Here is an 18,459-nt window from a genome sequence, read left to right on the forward strand (position 1 = left end):
AAGCTTCATTAAGTATACAGTACTTGTGCAGTGCCTCTCTCAATGTAGCTGAGATGTTCAGCAGCTTGTAGATAGAGACAGCAGTTCCATGTAAATAGTTTGTAAAGCAAGTTAAAACCTGTTAATAGGCAGGCTTGCTGGATCTGATCCAAGTTCTCTAGTGGATTTATGACTGTGTGGTATGAATTATTACACACTTGTGTGAGAATTTCTATCACATGATGATACTGCCTCAAGTGGCTTTGCAACTGCTTTACAGTTGAATAAAGTTTAGCTTGTTTTTCTGCCTCTACATACTGGTAGTTTTATTTAAAAAAGGAAGCCAAAGACTTTCACTAGTGCATATTAGTGAATGAAGACTTGCTTGCTTGTACAATGCTTTATTTCTTGGATTTCCTTGGGTTTCAAGGCTGCCTTCATTCCATAGAAATCTGAGTAAACAAAAAACAAATGGAAGAGCTGCTCAGTCTCTTCAGCTGTGTGGATTCAGTGTCTCACATTTGCTTTTAAGTTAGATGAGAAAATAGAACTGTAAATTGAAGCTGTAAAAGAAAGGGATCTGATAAACAAGCAAGCAAATTGTCTGGCAATTTAACGTGAGTTGTTGTAACCCTGCACATGTTTTATTAAAGCAAAAATGGTAGATATATTTGAAGGTCTAATTTCATAACATATTAAAGCTGCATTTTCAGAATCTTTGTTGTGTTCAGCTACAATTGAAGTATGCAGCTTGTTTGTATCTCAGTGTTGCACAACTATGTGTCCTGGAAAAGAATTTACAGAAGTATTTGTGTCTTTGAAACTGAGGACATCAGGTGATGCAACCTGTTGTTGACTAAGGTCTTGATTTATAGACCAGCTGGTTGCCATGTATGTGACCTCTTTCCTTACAGCTCTTGATCAGACTTCTCAACTAATAGTGGGTTTGCAGTCATTCCAAATAGATTTGGAGGCCCCTCTGAATTTCATTTTGATAACCAACCCCTGACAGTCCTTTCAGAGCCTAGAAATAGAGATGACCTGGGGGGGGGGAGTTGGTGTTCCCAGAGAAGAATGCAAGAACGCATGTTTGAGTGTCTCTTTGTCCCCCCCCCTCTCCCCCCTCCAGCCAAAAGACACTGGAGACATCTAAATGGCTACATACAGAACTCTGCATGTTTGATTAATTGATGCCTGATTAATGTTATCAAGAATAGGCAAATTATGGTATAGCATTATTGGTAATTCTCTTATTGAAGTTGTTGCAGCTAACCCTCAGTTCAGGGGTCTGAGTTGGTCTGCTAAGTAATATTCTCTCTTCCCCCTACCACCACTCCAAGATTCTACCAACTTAAAATGACACAGTGCTGAAGTGGGCAGAGCCCAGTAGCCTCATATTGCCCCCCTCCCAATCATCAGATTGACCATTCAGTAGGAGGCTGTATGCCTGTGTGTGTCCACACATGCAGTATGAGATGCCCACAACAATGTTTGTCTGTACCCACTGCTGGCATGCAGTTCCCAGAGATTTGGCCAAGGGTGAAAGTGGCCCTCCGGCCAAAAAAGTTAGCCACTCCTGCTTTAGATGATGATGGAGGTACAAAATTATCAGTTCCCACTATTGGAATGGAAATGTGACCTAACAAGTTCTTTTCTTCTTTCTTTCTTTCTTTCTTTCTTTTTGGAGCGCTGGGATTTTACTTTTCTTGTTGTTTGGTCTATTTGTATATGCACAGTGTGGCTAATTCTGGAGATTCAATAATCTGCACAAGATGTATTCTCCACCCAGCAGAATGTTCCACTTTGTGTGAGACTTCTTTTGCATATTTTTGTTGTGGAAACTTAACAAATTTGCCCTTTTGAAGAGCAAAATAAGACTTAAAAAAATTAAGTGGTAGAATGGAGTGCTGGTAAAACCTGGGGCCAGATCTCAGCTGATACACCATATCCTTGCCTCAGGTTTTGGCTTCCACACATTTAAAATAGACAAGCTCGCAAATTAGGGCTCTGATACCACAGTTTATTTTCCCCAAGTATTAAGCGCACCCCTGTACTCTGCCAGCTTGAGTCTATTTGAGGAAAACAGTATATCAAGAGTTGCTAAATATATTCCAGTATTGATTGTGGTTCTCCTCTGGGCAAGTATATAGCCATTTTCAAAGTTTGTCTTTGAGGGAAAAATTGCCTCCAGGTGATTAGTCAGGGAAATTTTGTAAATTGCTCTTTCTTTCTTTCTTTCTTTCTTTCTTTCTTTCTTTCTTTCTTTCTTTCTTTCTTTCTTTCCACATAACTTGCGTAGCATGTGAGACGCACCGGGTTAATAACTTATTTTCAAGATTTATGTAAAAGTTGTGGTGACTGCAGGGGGGGGGGCGTTGAAGGAAGAGAGCAATTACTAGCAAACTTGAGCCCCGTACTGACGTTTCTATTTATTTGTGGTATGGTGGCTTTTTTACTTGTGTTAGAAGAACTCTCAGAAACATAACCTTGGTATTTTTTATAATAAAAACAACTAACCTTTTTGTAGTAAGGGTCATATTTACCCTTGGTCAACCCTTTGTGGGTGCAGGTGCTGGGTATGCCCACCTTACCCACCTCACAAGGTACATACAGACACCCACCCACACCCCTTGGCTGATCCATGCAAATTAGTTGAGGTGGTGGAGGAGCTATTACCAACTACCTGCTTATCAAATGATCAATCAGATCATTGGGAAAGGGTTGATTTTCATCTCTGTTCAGGTGTTGGGAGAAGCGTGCTCCAGTGTCGCATCTACTCTTTAATTTTATTTTTGCTGCCACCAGAATTAGTGGGGTCTTAGGGAGGGTTGGGGGGGATATTGGGGATAGGGCCAGATGTGCAGCTTTGGCTTAACATGTTAAAAGAACAGCCAATGTGAAACTTCACATTGCAATAGAATGCAATAGAATGAAAGTTGCGTTCAGTAAACCATCAGGCAAATTTTAAAAAAGAAATTAGATATTCTAAAAGGGCACTGGACAGATCTTCAGGTCAGTGTATTTATTTAACCTGTAAAACAAAGCTTTTTAAAATGAACAGTTAGAGCCCATAAATTAAACTAGGTGCTCCAGATTACATGACAGAAAAAACATGCTTAATTGTGCCCATGTTCCAACTTTACAGCTGCTCCATCTTTTCTTTTTAATAATTTTTTATTGGTTTTACAGAAAAACACATCACTTTAAACACAAAAAATACAAACAAAAATAACAAGAAAAAATAACATTACAAAAACAACAATAAGAAACACAAAATTGAAAATACCATAATTATTTTCCTTTAACATTGTAAAAAGGGACTTCCTCGAGTTCCCTTTGTCTGCGGTTCATTTCTCCTTTATCTTTAGCAATTTCCAATTCATTGTTTAAAACTCCTTGCAATTTCAAATCTCTCATACATCAATTTACTTAACATAATTCTCAAACCCGCAGTTTCTATAAACTTCTAAATCTAATCTCAATATACAATTTTACCATATTTTTTTAAAATAAACTTTAAAATCTTTCCACTCCTCTTCTGTCGTTTCTTCTCCCCGGTCGCGTATTCTCCCGGTCATCTCAGCCAGTTCCATGTACTCCATCATTTTCATTTGCCAAGCATCCACTGTTGGTAATTCTTGGGTCTTCCAGTTCTTGGCTAGTAATACTCTTGCCGCCGTTGTAGCATACATAAAAAAATTAACATTTTTCTTGGGAATCTCTTTTCCAACTATACGCAATAGAAAGGATTCTGGTTTCTTGATAAATGTGTTTTTCAACACTCTTTAGTTCATTATAAATCTCTTGCAAAATTATTGTGGGGCAACTGTAACGCAAAACCAATTACCAGAGTGCCAAAAACCCAGAACCTATTAGTATTTCTTTCATAGGGAAGTAGTCTTCTGAAAGTACAATATCTTGAATGGAAGTTTGGTCTAAACCAGTGGGTCCCAAACTTTCTCCTCATGGGCCACTTGAAAATAGCTGAGGGTCATGGTGGACTACTTAAAGGCCATTCCACGCCAAATTTTGGACCAAAAAATCTTTAAAAATTAATTTGAGGTTATCTCATAGGTATGTACACACAAAAAAAAATTGAACAAAATCTGAGACGTGAGAGCACGGTTGAGTATTAAAATCAGGTGATTTGGCGTGGAATGACCCTTTATTATTTTTCTGTTTGTTGTAGCAATTGTGATTCGATAGTGTTCAAGTTGTAATACAGCTGGCAACCACTTTGTGTGTGACCGATGGACACACAACCGCTGATACATGCTTTTGGCCCGAGAAGGTGGCATGGTGAGGGTAGAATGGGCTTATGCATGACTGCTGGTGTGTGCTGGTGTACCCAAAACACAGCCCCCATGCAAACTGGGGGTTGCTTGTAGAATAAAATTCAATATAAGAAGTAAATGAAATAATAAAAAGGCACTGTGAATATGTAATGTGGTGGATATGCCATTTCCTGTCTTCAACCACATCCACAGAAACATCATGTCCCACCTGATTGAGGTTTGGGGGCCAGAGTTTAGGAACCCTAGGTATAAACTTTAGTTACTTGGGGACATTACTCAGCACCATACCACATTTTTCATACAGTATTGAGACAACAGGAGACAACCTCAGTTTTCTGATGTATCATGCACAAATTCCTGAAACCCTTGTCATGTTCACATCCTGCCTTTCTAGGTGTAGGCATTAAAATTTTAATTTGTGAAGAAGAAAGACCCTTTCATACAATTTCTGCAGTTGGCACTGAGAAAAACACCTTGTAAATGTCTCTTAGGCTTCAGACAAATGCTCATTGAGATGTTTGCCTATATTCTGGTGTATAACCTTTAATTTAGTAGCAAACACTGTGCCTTTTTTTATAAGGCAAAGAAGGAAACAGAAATTATTGCTGTGTCTCAATTAAGGTGGAAGTTTTTAGATGTCAAATTTCTGAGTTGCATTTACAACCATAATAAAAAAAATCCTTCCAGTAGCACCTTAGAGACCAACTAAGTTTGTCATTGGTATGAGCTTTCGTGTGCATGCACACTTCAGATTTTTTTAATTTTTTTAATTTTTAAATTTTGTTTTGACTACGACAGACCAATATGGTTACCTACCTGTAACTATTTACAACCATGACAGCATATCTCTACAAAGTCTCAAACACTTTGAGATCTTTTGTGAACAGTTGGGCAAAATATTTTTTTATGTTTATTATCTAAGTGACTTAACAAGATGATTAAGTCTTGCTGACCTTTATTAAATAAGCTGACCTTTATTAAATAAACCTAGAGGTCAAATAACAACAGTCAACCAGCTAAACATAAAATCCAATATTCAGTCAGATGAAAGAGGAAAATAACACCCTAAATCTACCCTCTGGTGCAGTTTGGCAATAGCCAGTGTTTGCAATAGCCAGTGTTTTGTTATAATTTATGGATTAATCTATATTTTGTTACAATTTATAGGGCTCCTTAACACAGATTTTAGAGGCAACACCTGCCCTGAAGTCTTGCTTAGCCTTAGATCAAAGCAACTGGCCTTCATCCACTGATATTTTTTCAGCTGCTAGACATTTCTGTAGTTGCCCCAGGTCAAGGGACATGGGTGTCAGTATGGTGGTGTATAAATTATGCATTCCTTTATTCTGCAAGTATCCCACAGTTGCAGAAATCAGTTTGTAAAGAGGAAACGGTTGTGTGAATTGGCCCTTGATCACTCTTCTTCATAAGTGTTTGTATGGTAGGTTCATAAAGGATGTTTAGGGATACCATCATGTAAATCATTTGGCAGTGTGTACAGAGAAAAAAGTTGGCTTCCTCTTTAGAGGCAGGAAACTCCCCCCTCCAGATAATCAGAGCTGCTGACCAGTGTCCAGATAGGAACAGCACAGCTGCTTATAGCATTCATCTGGCAAGCCATCAGTCATCTACCATGAATATCTTTGCACAGCAATCTAGCTGGCTCTCCAGGATAAATAAGCCTTGAAAGCAAAAATATCAGTCCACCTTTTTTGGTCAGTTTTCTGAAACTGTATTTAGAGAATCTGACAGTGTTTACATTGCTTAAAATAAACCTTTTAAACATTAAAAGCCTACAGTTAAGATTTAGAGGCTAAACTTTAATGGTGAACTACCAGGCTAGCTGAACTTCACCTGGGATCTTTCCTTTGTCCTACTTCATTGATGTTTTTGAGAACAGCCTGCAGCTGCTGATTGTGTGAGGCATATCTTCTGTTTGGAATGTTCACAGGACTATGCCTCTTTTTTTGTTTTGCATACTTCTCTCTGAGCAGAGCTTGTGTTAGGTTAGGACTAGAGGCTGCTGCATGGCCTTTTTGCAATGAGTCCCGCAGCTTTCCTGCTTTGTAGCTTTTCTGTTTTCCTTTCCTCTGCACAGCTCTGAAAATTAACACTTAGTTTCAGTGGGAATGCACTTAAGATCTGGTTGTGATTCTGTGAATTCAAAATATTACAAACATCCTTTGAGTTGTTCCTAAGAAAAAGAAATGTCTAATCCATGGGTCAACAAACTTTTTCAGCAGGGGGCCGGTCCACTGTTGCTCAGACCTTGTGGGGGGCTGGACTATATTGGGGGGGGGGTGAACAATTTTTGCCCGCCCGCAAAGAGACCTGAAGATGCTTCGCTTTACCTGTCCCAGTTGTCATCCCAATAGCCACAGTTGGGCTTCTCCAGCCAGCCAGGCGCCGTGGTGGGGTAGCAGGCTGCATTGGCCGACGAAGACAGAGGCAGCAGCCCCAGCGGAGGAGCCACGGATGGAGGTAGGGGAACCAGGGCATCGCTGGAGCTTTTACCCACCACCTGCTGCTTCCCGAGAGGCACCTTGGAGAAGAAGACAAAGCCGCCCACAAACCCGCAAGCAGCAGCTGCAGCCACCGCAACTACCCGCCTGAACACCATGGGAGGAATGAAGGAGGGAGGGAGGGAGGCAGGTGGTGGCGGAGAAAGTGTGCGAGGAAGCGGCACGGAAAAGGGGCACAGAGAAGGAAGGAAGGGGGACTGAGGGAGAGGGAGGAGCAGGAGGAAAACGCAGCAGCAGCTGGTAGCCGGTGTCACACACGCCCTTCACAGCACCGCCCTGCTGAGGCGGGCAAGCCAACTCTCGAAGGCTCCCGGCATGGGACAAGATTGCTCTGTCCCTGAGGAGAAAAGCGCCTCCATGTGAGGGAGAGGGAAAGAGCACACGCGCTGGCGATCCACACAGCAATTCCCGGGCCGTCCGCAGGCCGGATCTAGATGGCAATTGGGCCTGATCTGGCCCTCGGGCCTTAGTTTGCCAACCCATGGTCTAATCCAGGCATGTCCAAAATCCATTTCAGGGGCCTAATCCGGCCCACCGGTCGGATTAATCCAGCCCCTGTGGCAGTTTATTTCCTGGGGTAAATTTCTTAAAAGGGTAAAAAACTTTGGTTGGCCCTCACAGCCCTTCACTTCATCAAATCTGGCCCTCTTTGAAAAAAGTTTGGACACCACTGGTCTAATCAGAACTTGAAGAAACAACATTTTCTGTGTGTATTTGGATCCTTGCTAACAGAAATTGGATTGATAACAGGGCTAGAGCCTGTCATTCTTGTATTACTGTAGTTTGTTTAAGGCTGCAATCCTTACCACTTTTCTGGGAGCAGACTACTTGAGACTATTGGAACATGCATAGGCTTGCACTGCAAAACATTTGTATCCCTACTGTACCTTGCTCTCATGGTGGGTTAACATAAAACCAAACCATTAAACTTCAGAAGAAAACACACAGCAGTGGAACTCTATAATAATGGAATAAAGCAGTTATTTAGTCAACAGCCACATCAGCACCCAACTCCAAATGGCAACAGCTCTCTAGGATGGAGAACAGAAATGCTGCTAGTCTTGCTACCCAATATCTTTTTAATTTGAGAAGCCAAGGATTGAATCCCATCGGAGCGTGCCGGGGAGGGATGCAGCAAAATTTGTGCATGAAAAATGGGAGGCAGGGAGAGACATGAATAGAAAGAAAGCTTTCTCCCCCTCTTTGGGTGTGCGTGGAATGCATACAAAATAATTAATGAAAAAGCCCAGGAAAAGCAATGAAGCAAAATGGTGACTTTACCGGTATGTAGAAGGAGGGAAAGAAAGAAAGAGAAGAAAATGAAAAAAGAGAGGGGAATAAAAGAAGAGAGAGGGTTGGAGAAGGCGCTGGCCCCTCACCTTCCTCATCCAGGGTCTCTCCAGCTCCATTGGGTGAAAGGAAGCCAGCATGCCCTGGGGAGGCGGTGAGCGAGGCCAGGCCAGGGGTGACCAGGAAGACTAAAAGCCCGTCTCGGGGTGGGGAAGGGCCAGACAGAGGCCGGGCGAGGGGAGGGCTGGGGGGCAATGGTAGGGCTCTGCCTTGCCTCTACTCTCAAGTCTCTTATTTGGATGTGAGATCTGCAGCTACTAACTTCAGGGGCCACAGACCGGCCTGCCCCTGTCACACCATTGTTCTCCCGCTCTTTATGAATGAGTAGTAGTACCGGTACCTGTATAGGGACTCGGTGGATATTGTTTGTTTTTAAAACTCTTGTCACTTTTTCTGAGAGTATTGTGCAGAAACTTACAGCTCAAAGCAATAATTCTGTGAAAGGAGTATTTCAGCATCTGTAGTTTTTCCTCTCTTTGCGTGGCAACACTCTATGTTACCCTTTCAAAATCCTTTTCTCAAACACTGTTAAGGGTACAGGAGTCCCTTCCACAATGGATGTGTTTAGAACAATAACAGCTATTTTAAGAAAATAGTTGCTTGTTCTAAGTACAATTGTGTTTCAGGCTGGAATGCCATTCTTTTGGCAACTTGTATTTCCAAGGATGCCTTTGGAAATTTGTAGCCTGGAGATTTGTTTTGTCTCCATTAAACACAAATGCCAACTCTTGAGATACATACATGCGATGGAAGGTCTTTTCAACATGTTTCTGCCAAACTGGATTGCTGTACATTCAGTTCTTCAAACCTTTTTGTGGACATATGGTAACTGACATATACTCTGAACTAGGACTAAGAGCATTATTCACTGGAAGAAAGCAGCGTACATCGAGTTTCAATGAAAGAGCCACCAATAATCTATGAATCTTTTGCTGTTTTTAAAGATACACCATCTTTTGCAGCAGTCTGTCAGGGTGAAATGGAAACTTCCATTAAAATTTCCACCAGCAAGTCTGGTTCTAAATTTCTCTCTCTCTCTCTGATTTACAGCTATTAGATCTAAGGCAGTAATCATGATATTTGCATGTGAATGAGTCCCATTGAAATTAGAGGTACTTCAAAAGAAACATACTTTGTAACAGTAGCTTGCAGAACATAGATTTATTTTAATCAGGGTGGAAGGAGGATGTATTCAAAGGGCTGTTGTTGACTCCCACCTATCCTTAAAGAGCCAGCAGTTTCTAAGGGCAGGAAGGGTGAGTAGAGATTGCCTTTGTACACTGCAGGGACTAACTAGCTACAAGTTCATTTCAAGTCAGTTTGTTACAATAGAGTTTTGGAGCTATCAAGTTATCTTCGTCTTTCCCATCAGATCATGGGTGGGCAATCTGTAGCTCTGCGCCTAAATACATGTGGGTGGATTGAGCCGGGGGGCGGGGGGATGCTGGAGGGAGTCAGAACAGGTGAAACGATGGAGGAGGGGGTGAAAGCCTTCTGCAGGTAATCGGTGCACCTCTGGCGAGAGTGAACTCTCCCTGCTCTAGCAGCCTTTTGGGTGGTGGTGAAGAGGAAGATTGGGAAAGTGAGAGAAAGTGGCAGAGAGAGAAAAGCCACTTTGGGGTCTGGCCTGCCATCGTCTGGCCTTCCACAGATTCTCCCCCAAGGGAATGTGCCCCTCAACCCTTTCTCCTGACTGGTTAGAGTTCCAAGCCAGGACTGATAAAGTGGGAGGCCTGGATGACCAGGGACAGCTGTCTTTGAAGGGGAAATAGAAGAGAGACTTACGGCCACTGAATACCTTGGTCTGGAGTGGGAGAGGACCCCTCTTCTGCTCCATATTGTAGCCTGCTGGCTATTATGAAATGAAGTTGAAGACTGGATCTCAAAATTCCTAAACACAAGTTACGCAGATTCTTTTATCTCATAGTCCACAGTGTCAATAATAATAATCATCCTCCTCCAAATTGTGCTTTTCTTCACTAACTTGAATTCAGGAAGTGAGAACTTTTCTGTCCACAAGATTTTGGGTCAGTACTCCAAAGGAGAGCATAGTTCACTAGCTTTTTATAATCGTTAGGCTAACAAAGAATTGTGTGATATATTCCAAGGTTTGAATGTTTTAAGTTAATCAAGATCACTTTTGTTAACAGCACACTGACTAGGGAAAAAAACCCTAGTTACAAGTTTTCCAGAAAATTTTTGTTTTTAGTTCATGAAGAGAAACTGGGAATCATCATTAAATTGCTGCAAAAATAGTATGTCTCTTGGGATATTACGCTGAGGCCAGAAAAATAATTTTATCAACCATAAAAGATTGAATTGCGAGCTTTTGGGGAGAGACATTATCACTTTAATTCATGTTGCTCATCTTGGGTTTCTTGTTTGTGTGCTTAGTCCAATTCTTCTCCAGCATTTGCTTAAAGGCCAAACTAGACATGACAGTTGCAGGCGCTGTCGTCTAAACTACTGAAGAAGAAGCCCTCTTGGGCTTGCTGATCAGAAGGTTGGTAGTTCGGGATGAGCTCTCATTGTTCTTTCCCAGCCAACCTAGCAGTTCAAAAGCACACCAGTGCAAGTAGATAAATAGGTACTGCTGTGGTGGGAAGGTAAACGACGTTTCCGTGCGTTCTGACACATGTCACGGTGTCCCGCTGCACCAGAAGCGGTTTGGTCATGTTTGCCACATGACCCAGAAAGCTCTCTGTGGGGAAACACTGGCTCCCTTGGCCTGAAAAGCGAGATAAGCGGCGCACCCCATAGTCACCTTTGAGTGGACCTAACCATCCAGGGATCCTTTACCTTTACTACCTCGTGTGGTTAAAACATTTAACTGCCGAAATGATGGCAGAATCCCAGTGTGGGGTGTTGAACATTCCCTGTGCTTGCCGTTTAAGTCTTTGTCCAGCTGTTGTGATTTCTAGTACGGTATCTGAGCTCAGATCAGCTGAAAGTGCTTAAAGAGCAAGAGAGATTTGAAGTAGCAAACTGACTGGATGGAGGATTCTGTTCTTCTCATGTATGTGCCCCGTTTTCTTCTCCCAGTTCTGCCCTGCATACGTAACAGGAATAGTTTTGTTTAAACATGCAGAGTGTCTGTCATCATGTCTAGTTCATTCCTCACTGGGAGGGATGCTTGCACCAGACAAGGCTTCTGTCTTACATATTATACACTAGGGTTCTGTCTCAGTCTGGTGGGCCATTTAATGATAAGAAAAATTTTGGTAGTGCATTGTGGTAATCACATGGTTTCTCTTTCAGACTAATAGGGATGCCAAAGGAAAAATATGATCCTCCAGATCCTCGCAGAATTTACACCATCATGTCAGCAGAGGAGGTAGCCAATGGGAAGAAGTCCCATTGGGCAGAATTGGAAATCTCGGGTGAGTTATGAAATCATTTGCCTATCAGGTGGGAGGTGGAGGTAGTTCTCTCTGGCTATGGCCAGGTATCAGCCTAATAAAACTTGTGAATGGACCAGCAGGTCCTCAGAGGCAAGTTCATCAGTGTGTGAAAATCTTGCCATCAAGATATCTGGTTTCAGTGTGCCTGCAGTCTGAGCGCTTGAAACCATTCACATTATTAAGATGCAAGTGGGCATCCCCTATGAAATGCCTTAGAAAAGGCACTGTAAGAATTAGATATATGAATCTGGGATGACTGGACAGAGAAGTATGTGTGTTTCTATTGTTCTGCCCCCTCTCAAATTTGAAATTGTCTGTGGGGACCATCTAATGTTCATTTCAGAAGAAACATGATTTCCATTTATCACTTACTTCCAAAAGTGGCTTCAAAGTGGTTTCATGTGCCATTTTCTACAATAAGCTTAAGCAACTTGAAAGTTGCATGGCTCCATTAAAAAATAATCATCATTAATTAATATGAATTCTGAAGGGATTGGGTTAGACCCTTGTTGGTTATCGTTGATAGTTGGGGATGAAGATGAGGGGTGTTAACGGGGAATAATAGAACTCAACCCATTAAAGTCATCTGATATCATCAGATTAATGTAATATTTGTGCACTCTTTCCATTTTAGATAGCCTGCATCTGATTTTCTCTTCTTTTCTTTTTATGCTGTTGCTGTTTTGAGAATCTGTATTATATTATGTATTTTTATTATAATTGCCTTTATGTAACTTTTGATTTCTATAATGTATAGATATTAAGTTATGTATTGTGTTATGTTGTAAAGTACCCAATGGTTCTTTTTTTAATGAACTGCAGCATATAAATGCAATTAATTATTTAATTAATTAATAATTAAAATATGTGACTACAGGGTTGTTTCCTTCCCCCTTCCAAATTGGAGGGAAACCCTCTTTCTTCCCCCTCCCCTTAGCAAAAAAAAAACATTTCAGCTGCCGTTTTCACCCCCCCCAAAAAAAGCTATAATGGTATATTTGCCAAAAAGTCATAGCAGATATCCTGCATTTTATTATGTTTTCTGGTGGGCGTGAGATGATAAATCAGCACATTTTTCTTGCAAAACTATCAGTATACTTGTAGAAACAGCTGCTTGAATGCTTAACATTCTCCACATGCTCTTCATTTTAGGCAGAGTGCGGAGCTTAAGTCCGTCTCTTTGGTCACTAACACACTTGACTGCTCTCCACCTCAATGACAACTATCTGACTCGCATTCCACCTGATATTGCCAAGCTTCATAATCTGGTTTACTTGGATCTCTCATCCAACAAACTCAGAAGTTTACCAGCAGAACTAGGAAACATGGTATCTCTCAGGTGAGGAGTTTCACTGCCTCTTACAAAATAATTACAGAAAGGTTTTAGGCTGCAACTTTAGTTTTGGTCCAGCTGTTAAATTGATGTTTTGACTCTGCCTTCTTTTTGAACCATTTTGTGTGGCACTACATTGTGTGGCACAATATGTTCTGGTGGCTCATATTGTGCCTTGCCCACATGATGCCAATGATGATGTATGGGGGTGAGGAAGTGGGCAATGCTAGGATGACAGTGTTACATTTTACTACACATTACAGGGGGAGAGAAGAGAACGCAGCAGCAGCAGCAGCACCCCCCTCACATTTTCCCTAACATGTAGTTATGTCATTAGGCTAGCTTTCATAATGACGCCAATATTCACCTCCATATTTGCTCACAAACTTGATAATGTTAATGGTTCATTGTATAAAGAAGGTCTTCCTTTGGGATTTTGTGCCAAAACGATTAACTTGCTGTAACTATGCAAAAAGGGAGATTGAGTTTCCCCCTGAAAAGCAATAGACAGTAACTACCAATCCTTGTATGTCATCTTCTGCTTTTTTAGTCCTTATCCAAGGATGAATGATAGGCTTGGGTGGGGATTTAGCATTTTTTCAGGGGTTGTTGACTTCCTTCCAACTTCTGATTCATCCTTTCAGTGTGAAAACAAGTCAGAGTTGGAAGTCCCCCCCCCACAGCCTTCTGCAACTCAGTGCCCCCCAGAAGTTGTGAACATCAATTTCTCTCAGAGGTGATGGTTGGGGGCTATAGTTCAAAACCTTTGGAGGGCACCTGGCTGGGCGGGCTGTTCCAGAACACCAAACTGCAGACACTTAACCACTGTAGAGCTAATTTATTTGTGGTCATTAATGTGTGTATTAATGCATACATATTTCCCCTTCTGCAATGGAACCACTCAAAGGAATATCAAAACAAAAGTTGGCATTTTGCAAGATAAACAGAACAAACAATATGTGAATTCTTTTAAAGTTGACCCTGCTAATGTGTTTCTTCTGTCTTTAGGGAATTGCTTTTAAACAACAATTTGTTACGAGTTTTGCCTTATGAACTTGGACGGCTCTTCCAGCTACAAACACTAGGTTTGAAAGGTAACTGAAATATTAAACCATACATGTCCGTGATTCCTTGTTCTCTCTCCTTTATCAATTCCTTGATTTGTCTTCTCACCAAAGAAACCTGTAGGGCTGAAGGACAAAACCTTGTGCGAAGTGTAGGTAATGGGTTTCTTAGCATACTATTTTGTTTGTTATCTATTTATTCATGAATAAGCTTTAGGGGACGTCCTGAATTGTCCTTTTGGGTTTTTGCTGTGCCCTTTGTCTTGCTGTCTTCCTGCTGTATCCAGACCAGACGCATCCCTTGGAATCATAGAATCATAGACTTGTAGAGTTGGAAGGGACCCCAAGGGTCATCCAGTCCAACCCCTACAATACAGGAATCTCAACTAAAACATCCATAGCAGATGGCCATCCAATCTCTGTTTAAAAATCTCCACTGAAGGAGAATTGCCACCTCCCGAGGGAGCCTGTTCCACTTTCAAACAGCTTTTACTGTCAGAAGGCTCTTCCTATTGTTTAATCGGAATCTCCTTTCATGTAACTTGAAGTGACATTTTGACCACTCTTTCACAACTCTGGAATTCAAATAATGCTTTTGGACATCCCTTTCAAATCTACCGTCCTCCCCTCTGACAGAATGAGAAGTTGGGCTCTAACTGATGTTAAATGTCTCGCTTTTATTATAGGCAATCCTTTATCACAAGATATTCTCAGCCTGTACCAGGACTCAGATGGAACACGGAAGTTACTGAACTACATGCTTGACAATCTAGCAGGTAAGAGGTGTTTGCCTTCACATTGATAGCAGCGAAAGGCTCGTCTAATATGACAGGTGGCATTTGTGTTGAGGGGGAGTTTTCATATTGCAGACACTCCTAGATGGGTGCAGTGGGTGTGCTATGCATTCCCAACATAGTGTGCCCCTTTCAGTACACTACAGAATGCTAATTGGGTGGATTGCCTTTGCCTATTATGACAAAATTGCCACAATTGCAGTATACTTTACTGCAACAAAACATGGTGGGCATTTGGTTATGTGGGCTAAAGTAAAGGCATGCACTTGATACCATTAGGATAGAAGCTAAACCCCTGTTCCCTTTCCCCAGTGATCCCAACCATTCAAAATCAAGCCTGGTCCTACTCCTGCCTGTATAGCTCTGTCTTGGGTCTTGTTTCTCGGTTACACTGCAGGGGGATGTAATATTGGGAGCTGGCTCTATCTGTTTAACTTTATACCTAACCACCTGCCCAATGATGTTGAGTGCCAGCTCATCAAGAGTCTTGAGTTCAAAGGTCCACATAGTAGCTATTCCCAGATCAGGGATTCATCTCTTACTTGGTGAGGTTTTGCATTCATTCGATGGAAGAACTGGGCTGTATATATTGATAATTCCTTTTTTAAAAGAGACCATTTGTAGCTGGGAAACTTATGTGTGTACACCAGGTCTTCCATACTCAAAACAGCTTTCTGGATCTGGGTTCAGCTAATCTCAGTTGTTCTGGATTGAAGAGCCAAGTGGAAACCATGCTCTTATCTTTTAATTAAGTCTGCATGGGATTGTCACTGGAAAAACCCTTCAATATGGAAGGGATCAGCAGGCTGCTGGTATGAATTGTTTACCCTGTAACTTATTCCCATCACAGGGAATGTTGCATGCCTGTTGAACCTCTTTTGCAGTTGCTGATAATGGTTTGTGATTGTTCAACCTTATGGGCAAAATAATAAACTGCAGTATTCATACATTTTCCCAGCACTTTTGAAGCAGTTTTGGGTGGCAACTATGCCACTAGGGTATGTTACACAGGCTTCAGTTGATCCAACAAAGTGATCACACCAAAATGTGGCTGTCCCTTTAGGTTCCTGTGTGCATGTTTGAGTGAGTGAGAGAGAAGGTGAATGAAGTCAGGCATAATTGTTCCCATATAAAATTGGTACTACCATTGGAAATCTCAGTGAAGATAAAAGTAAAAAGGAAACTAAAGGCTACTTAAAAGACAAAGCAGTGTTGTTCAGGGCCCACCCATATCTAAAGCAGGCATGTCCAAAGTCCATTTCGGAGGCCTAATCCGGCCCCTGTGGCAGTTTATTTCCTGGGGTAAAATCCTAAAAAAAACCCTCAACAACTTCAATCCTTAAGAAACCTCAACAACTTCAATCCATTTTCTCTACTCATATCCCACTTTGAGCTTGCAGTTAAATGTTTCTTTTCTGAACTTCTGTACTACAATATGGAGTGTGACTATTGCAAGTTCTTGAGGGATGCTGGGCTTTCTAGCACTCATTCATGTTCACTTTCTCAATATTTCAGTTCATCCAGAGCAGCTGCCTCCAAGGCCATGGATTACATTGAAAGAGCGAGACCAAATTCTGCCCTCCGGTAATTATGTTCTTCTTCCTGTAAATTAAAGATAAGCGTATGGGAGCAAGGAGATATATTTTTGTACAGCTGCACTCCTCATTTGTCAAGTTTTATTCATCCTTGATGATGATTGAAGAAACCTCACAGCCCACAAAAGAGAGTTCTCTGCTTTGCTTTATTTGTGTAACCAAGCAGCTGCCTGGGACAAAAACAGGAAGTTCCTTGAGGGTCTGAAGGCAGCAGTAGGCAAGGAGAGCTCAAAGTTACTGGGACCCCAGAAAGACCCTAGCTTTGTGCTGCTGCAGTAGTTAAAGCCAAGGAGCAGGGGTTGAACTGTCTGCAGTAGTATCAGATGGCTGGCAACATGATACAAATCCACATATTTATCAGTCCTTTTTAACTACTCAAAATCTGCTCCCAGAAAGGGTCATTAGAACATTTTTCTCCATTGCCATCATAAGGCCATGTGCAGAAGTGAGGCTTGCAATCTCTTTATCCAGTTAAGAGAATGAGGAAGATGTGCTCCTTCCCCCTTGAGCTAACCAACTGGTTACCAAATCCTGCTTCAAGAGGGTCTCCTCAGAGTTTGCTGATTAAACTGACCGGTGGGCCAGTATCAGCATAAGCCTTAATCTCAGTGGAGAAGCTAAGGGGCAGGAGCATATGATCACCATTGTTAAGAGATTGGCAAATGGGCTGGTGCTGAAGTTACTGTCAGTGTAACTGAGCAATAACTGCTTCCACTTGTAGAGAGAGGACCAAAATTGGTGTGTTACGAATCTGTTCAAACTTGCTCTGCACATGCGATCAGTGAAATATCAGAGCAGCGTGCACTTGGAAGAATGTGTGGCTACTTTGTAGTGTTGAGAAAGTGAAAAGTCCTTTTAACAGAAATATCAGTGTGGTCATCCTCTGATGTTGTACTGCTCATATGAGCCGTTAAAGGTCAAACTGGCCAATTCATAATGTATGAATCTGTCTGTTGAATCTAAGTTTTCACCTGATGTTCTTAGCTACTTGAATAATTTAATTAGCAACAAGCTGCAGCTTTATCTCATTTAAGAAAAACCTAATAGCCTTTTATGTTATGTGTTCTGGCTGAAGTGATGTGCAAAAATATGTAAACCTGAAAAGTATGCTAGATCATCTCTGCAATGTACTGTATAAGTTTAGTTCCACCTATACAAGGCAGTTAGCCATGTAGTTAAAATAGAGGTTAATGAACTCTAGCTTCTTAAACTAGTACTTGGCATCTGAAAGAAGTCTTTGTTCTTAATGTTATGATTTAATTACAGTCATCATGTTGGCCATACAACAACTTAATTCTCTGGGTGGCTCACAAAAATAAAATAAAATACAACATTAAAAATACAAATAAAAGAATTGCAATATAAAAATTAGAGGAATTCTGGAAGCTTTTGCAAAACTGGCCTTTAAGTCAGCGATATCTACTTAATTCCACTGAAACTCCTTGTTCTAAGGGGTGATAATTTCTGTGAAAAGTGTGTGGTACCTCAACATTCTCATCACCAAATATTTACTTTCTCTCCTTCCAGCTTCTTTTACAGTCATGTGTTATAATGTGTTGTGTGATAAATACGCCACCCGACAGCTCTATGGCTACTGTCCATCATGGGCATTAAATTGGGAATACAGAAAAAAGGGAATCATGGAAGAAATTGTGAACTGGGATGCAGATATCATTAGTCTTCAGGTAATGATAACAGAATATAGCCCTTTGATTTTCATCAGGAAATAGTAGGAATATTGTTCCCTTATTCTCTTCTTAAAATGTTGATAAAAAGTCAAGGGCATTTCTTCAGAGTACTTCTTCATGTTTTCTTCTGTAGTCTTACAGCTTTAATTTTTTTTTAAAAAAGTATGTTAAAAACATGTTATTATGTGAAAATAGCAAAAGATCGGCCTTTTTGCAGGGCCCTTTTTCCATTGTTCATTTTGAATAAAGCATAATAACTTGGCAACCGTGGCTTATGATGACTTGTGAATGTGACTGCTCAGTCCTTCCCATGCCAATGTAACCCTCCCTAAAACAGGCAAAAATGAGACAGCCTACATTTCTCATCAAAGTTTTCTCCAATGTTAACAATCATAGAATCCTAGAGTTGGAAGGGACCCAAGGGTCATTTAGTCCAAT

The 18,459-nt window shown here is 41.2% G+C and overlaps 1 protein-coding gene across 7 annotated transcripts in view; it reads left to right on the top strand.

The window, feature by feature from the left end:
• The window catches only part of CNOT6L (CCR4-NOT transcription complex subunit 6 like), a 35,836-nt gene that overhangs the window by 9,588 nt on the left and 7,789 nt on the right, over nucleotides 1–18,459 (top strand). For 4 of the 7 annotated variants that reach the window (XM_035111808.3, XM_035111810.3, XM_088660609.1 and 1 more), the window contains 6 exons: nucleotides 11,405–11,526; nucleotides 12,700–12,886; nucleotides 13,889–13,974; nucleotides 14,631–14,720; nucleotides 16,254–16,322; nucleotides 17,861–18,018. In XM_035111808.3, the coding sequence (XP_034967699.1) occupies nucleotides 11,415–11,526; nucleotides 12,700–12,886; nucleotides 13,889–13,974; nucleotides 14,631–14,720; nucleotides 16,254–16,322; nucleotides 17,861–18,018 (702 nt within the window). In that variant the 5' untranslated portion in view covers nucleotides 11,405–11,414. The remainder of the gene's footprint in view (nucleotides 1–11,404; nucleotides 11,527–12,699; nucleotides 12,887–13,888; nucleotides 13,975–14,630; nucleotides 14,721–16,253; nucleotides 16,323–17,860; nucleotides 18,019–18,459) is intronic. The other 3 variants (XM_035111809.3, XM_088660612.1, XM_088660611.1) reach the window with 1 other exon arrangement.

This window comes from Zootoca vivipara, chromosome Z1, assembly GCF_965207765.1.
Source record: "Zootoca vivipara chromosome Z1, rZooViv2.hap1.1, whole genome shotgun sequence".
In the NCBI taxonomy this organism is placed as follows: Eukaryota; Metazoa; Chordata; class Lepidosauria; order Squamata; family Lacertidae; genus Zootoca; species Zootoca vivipara.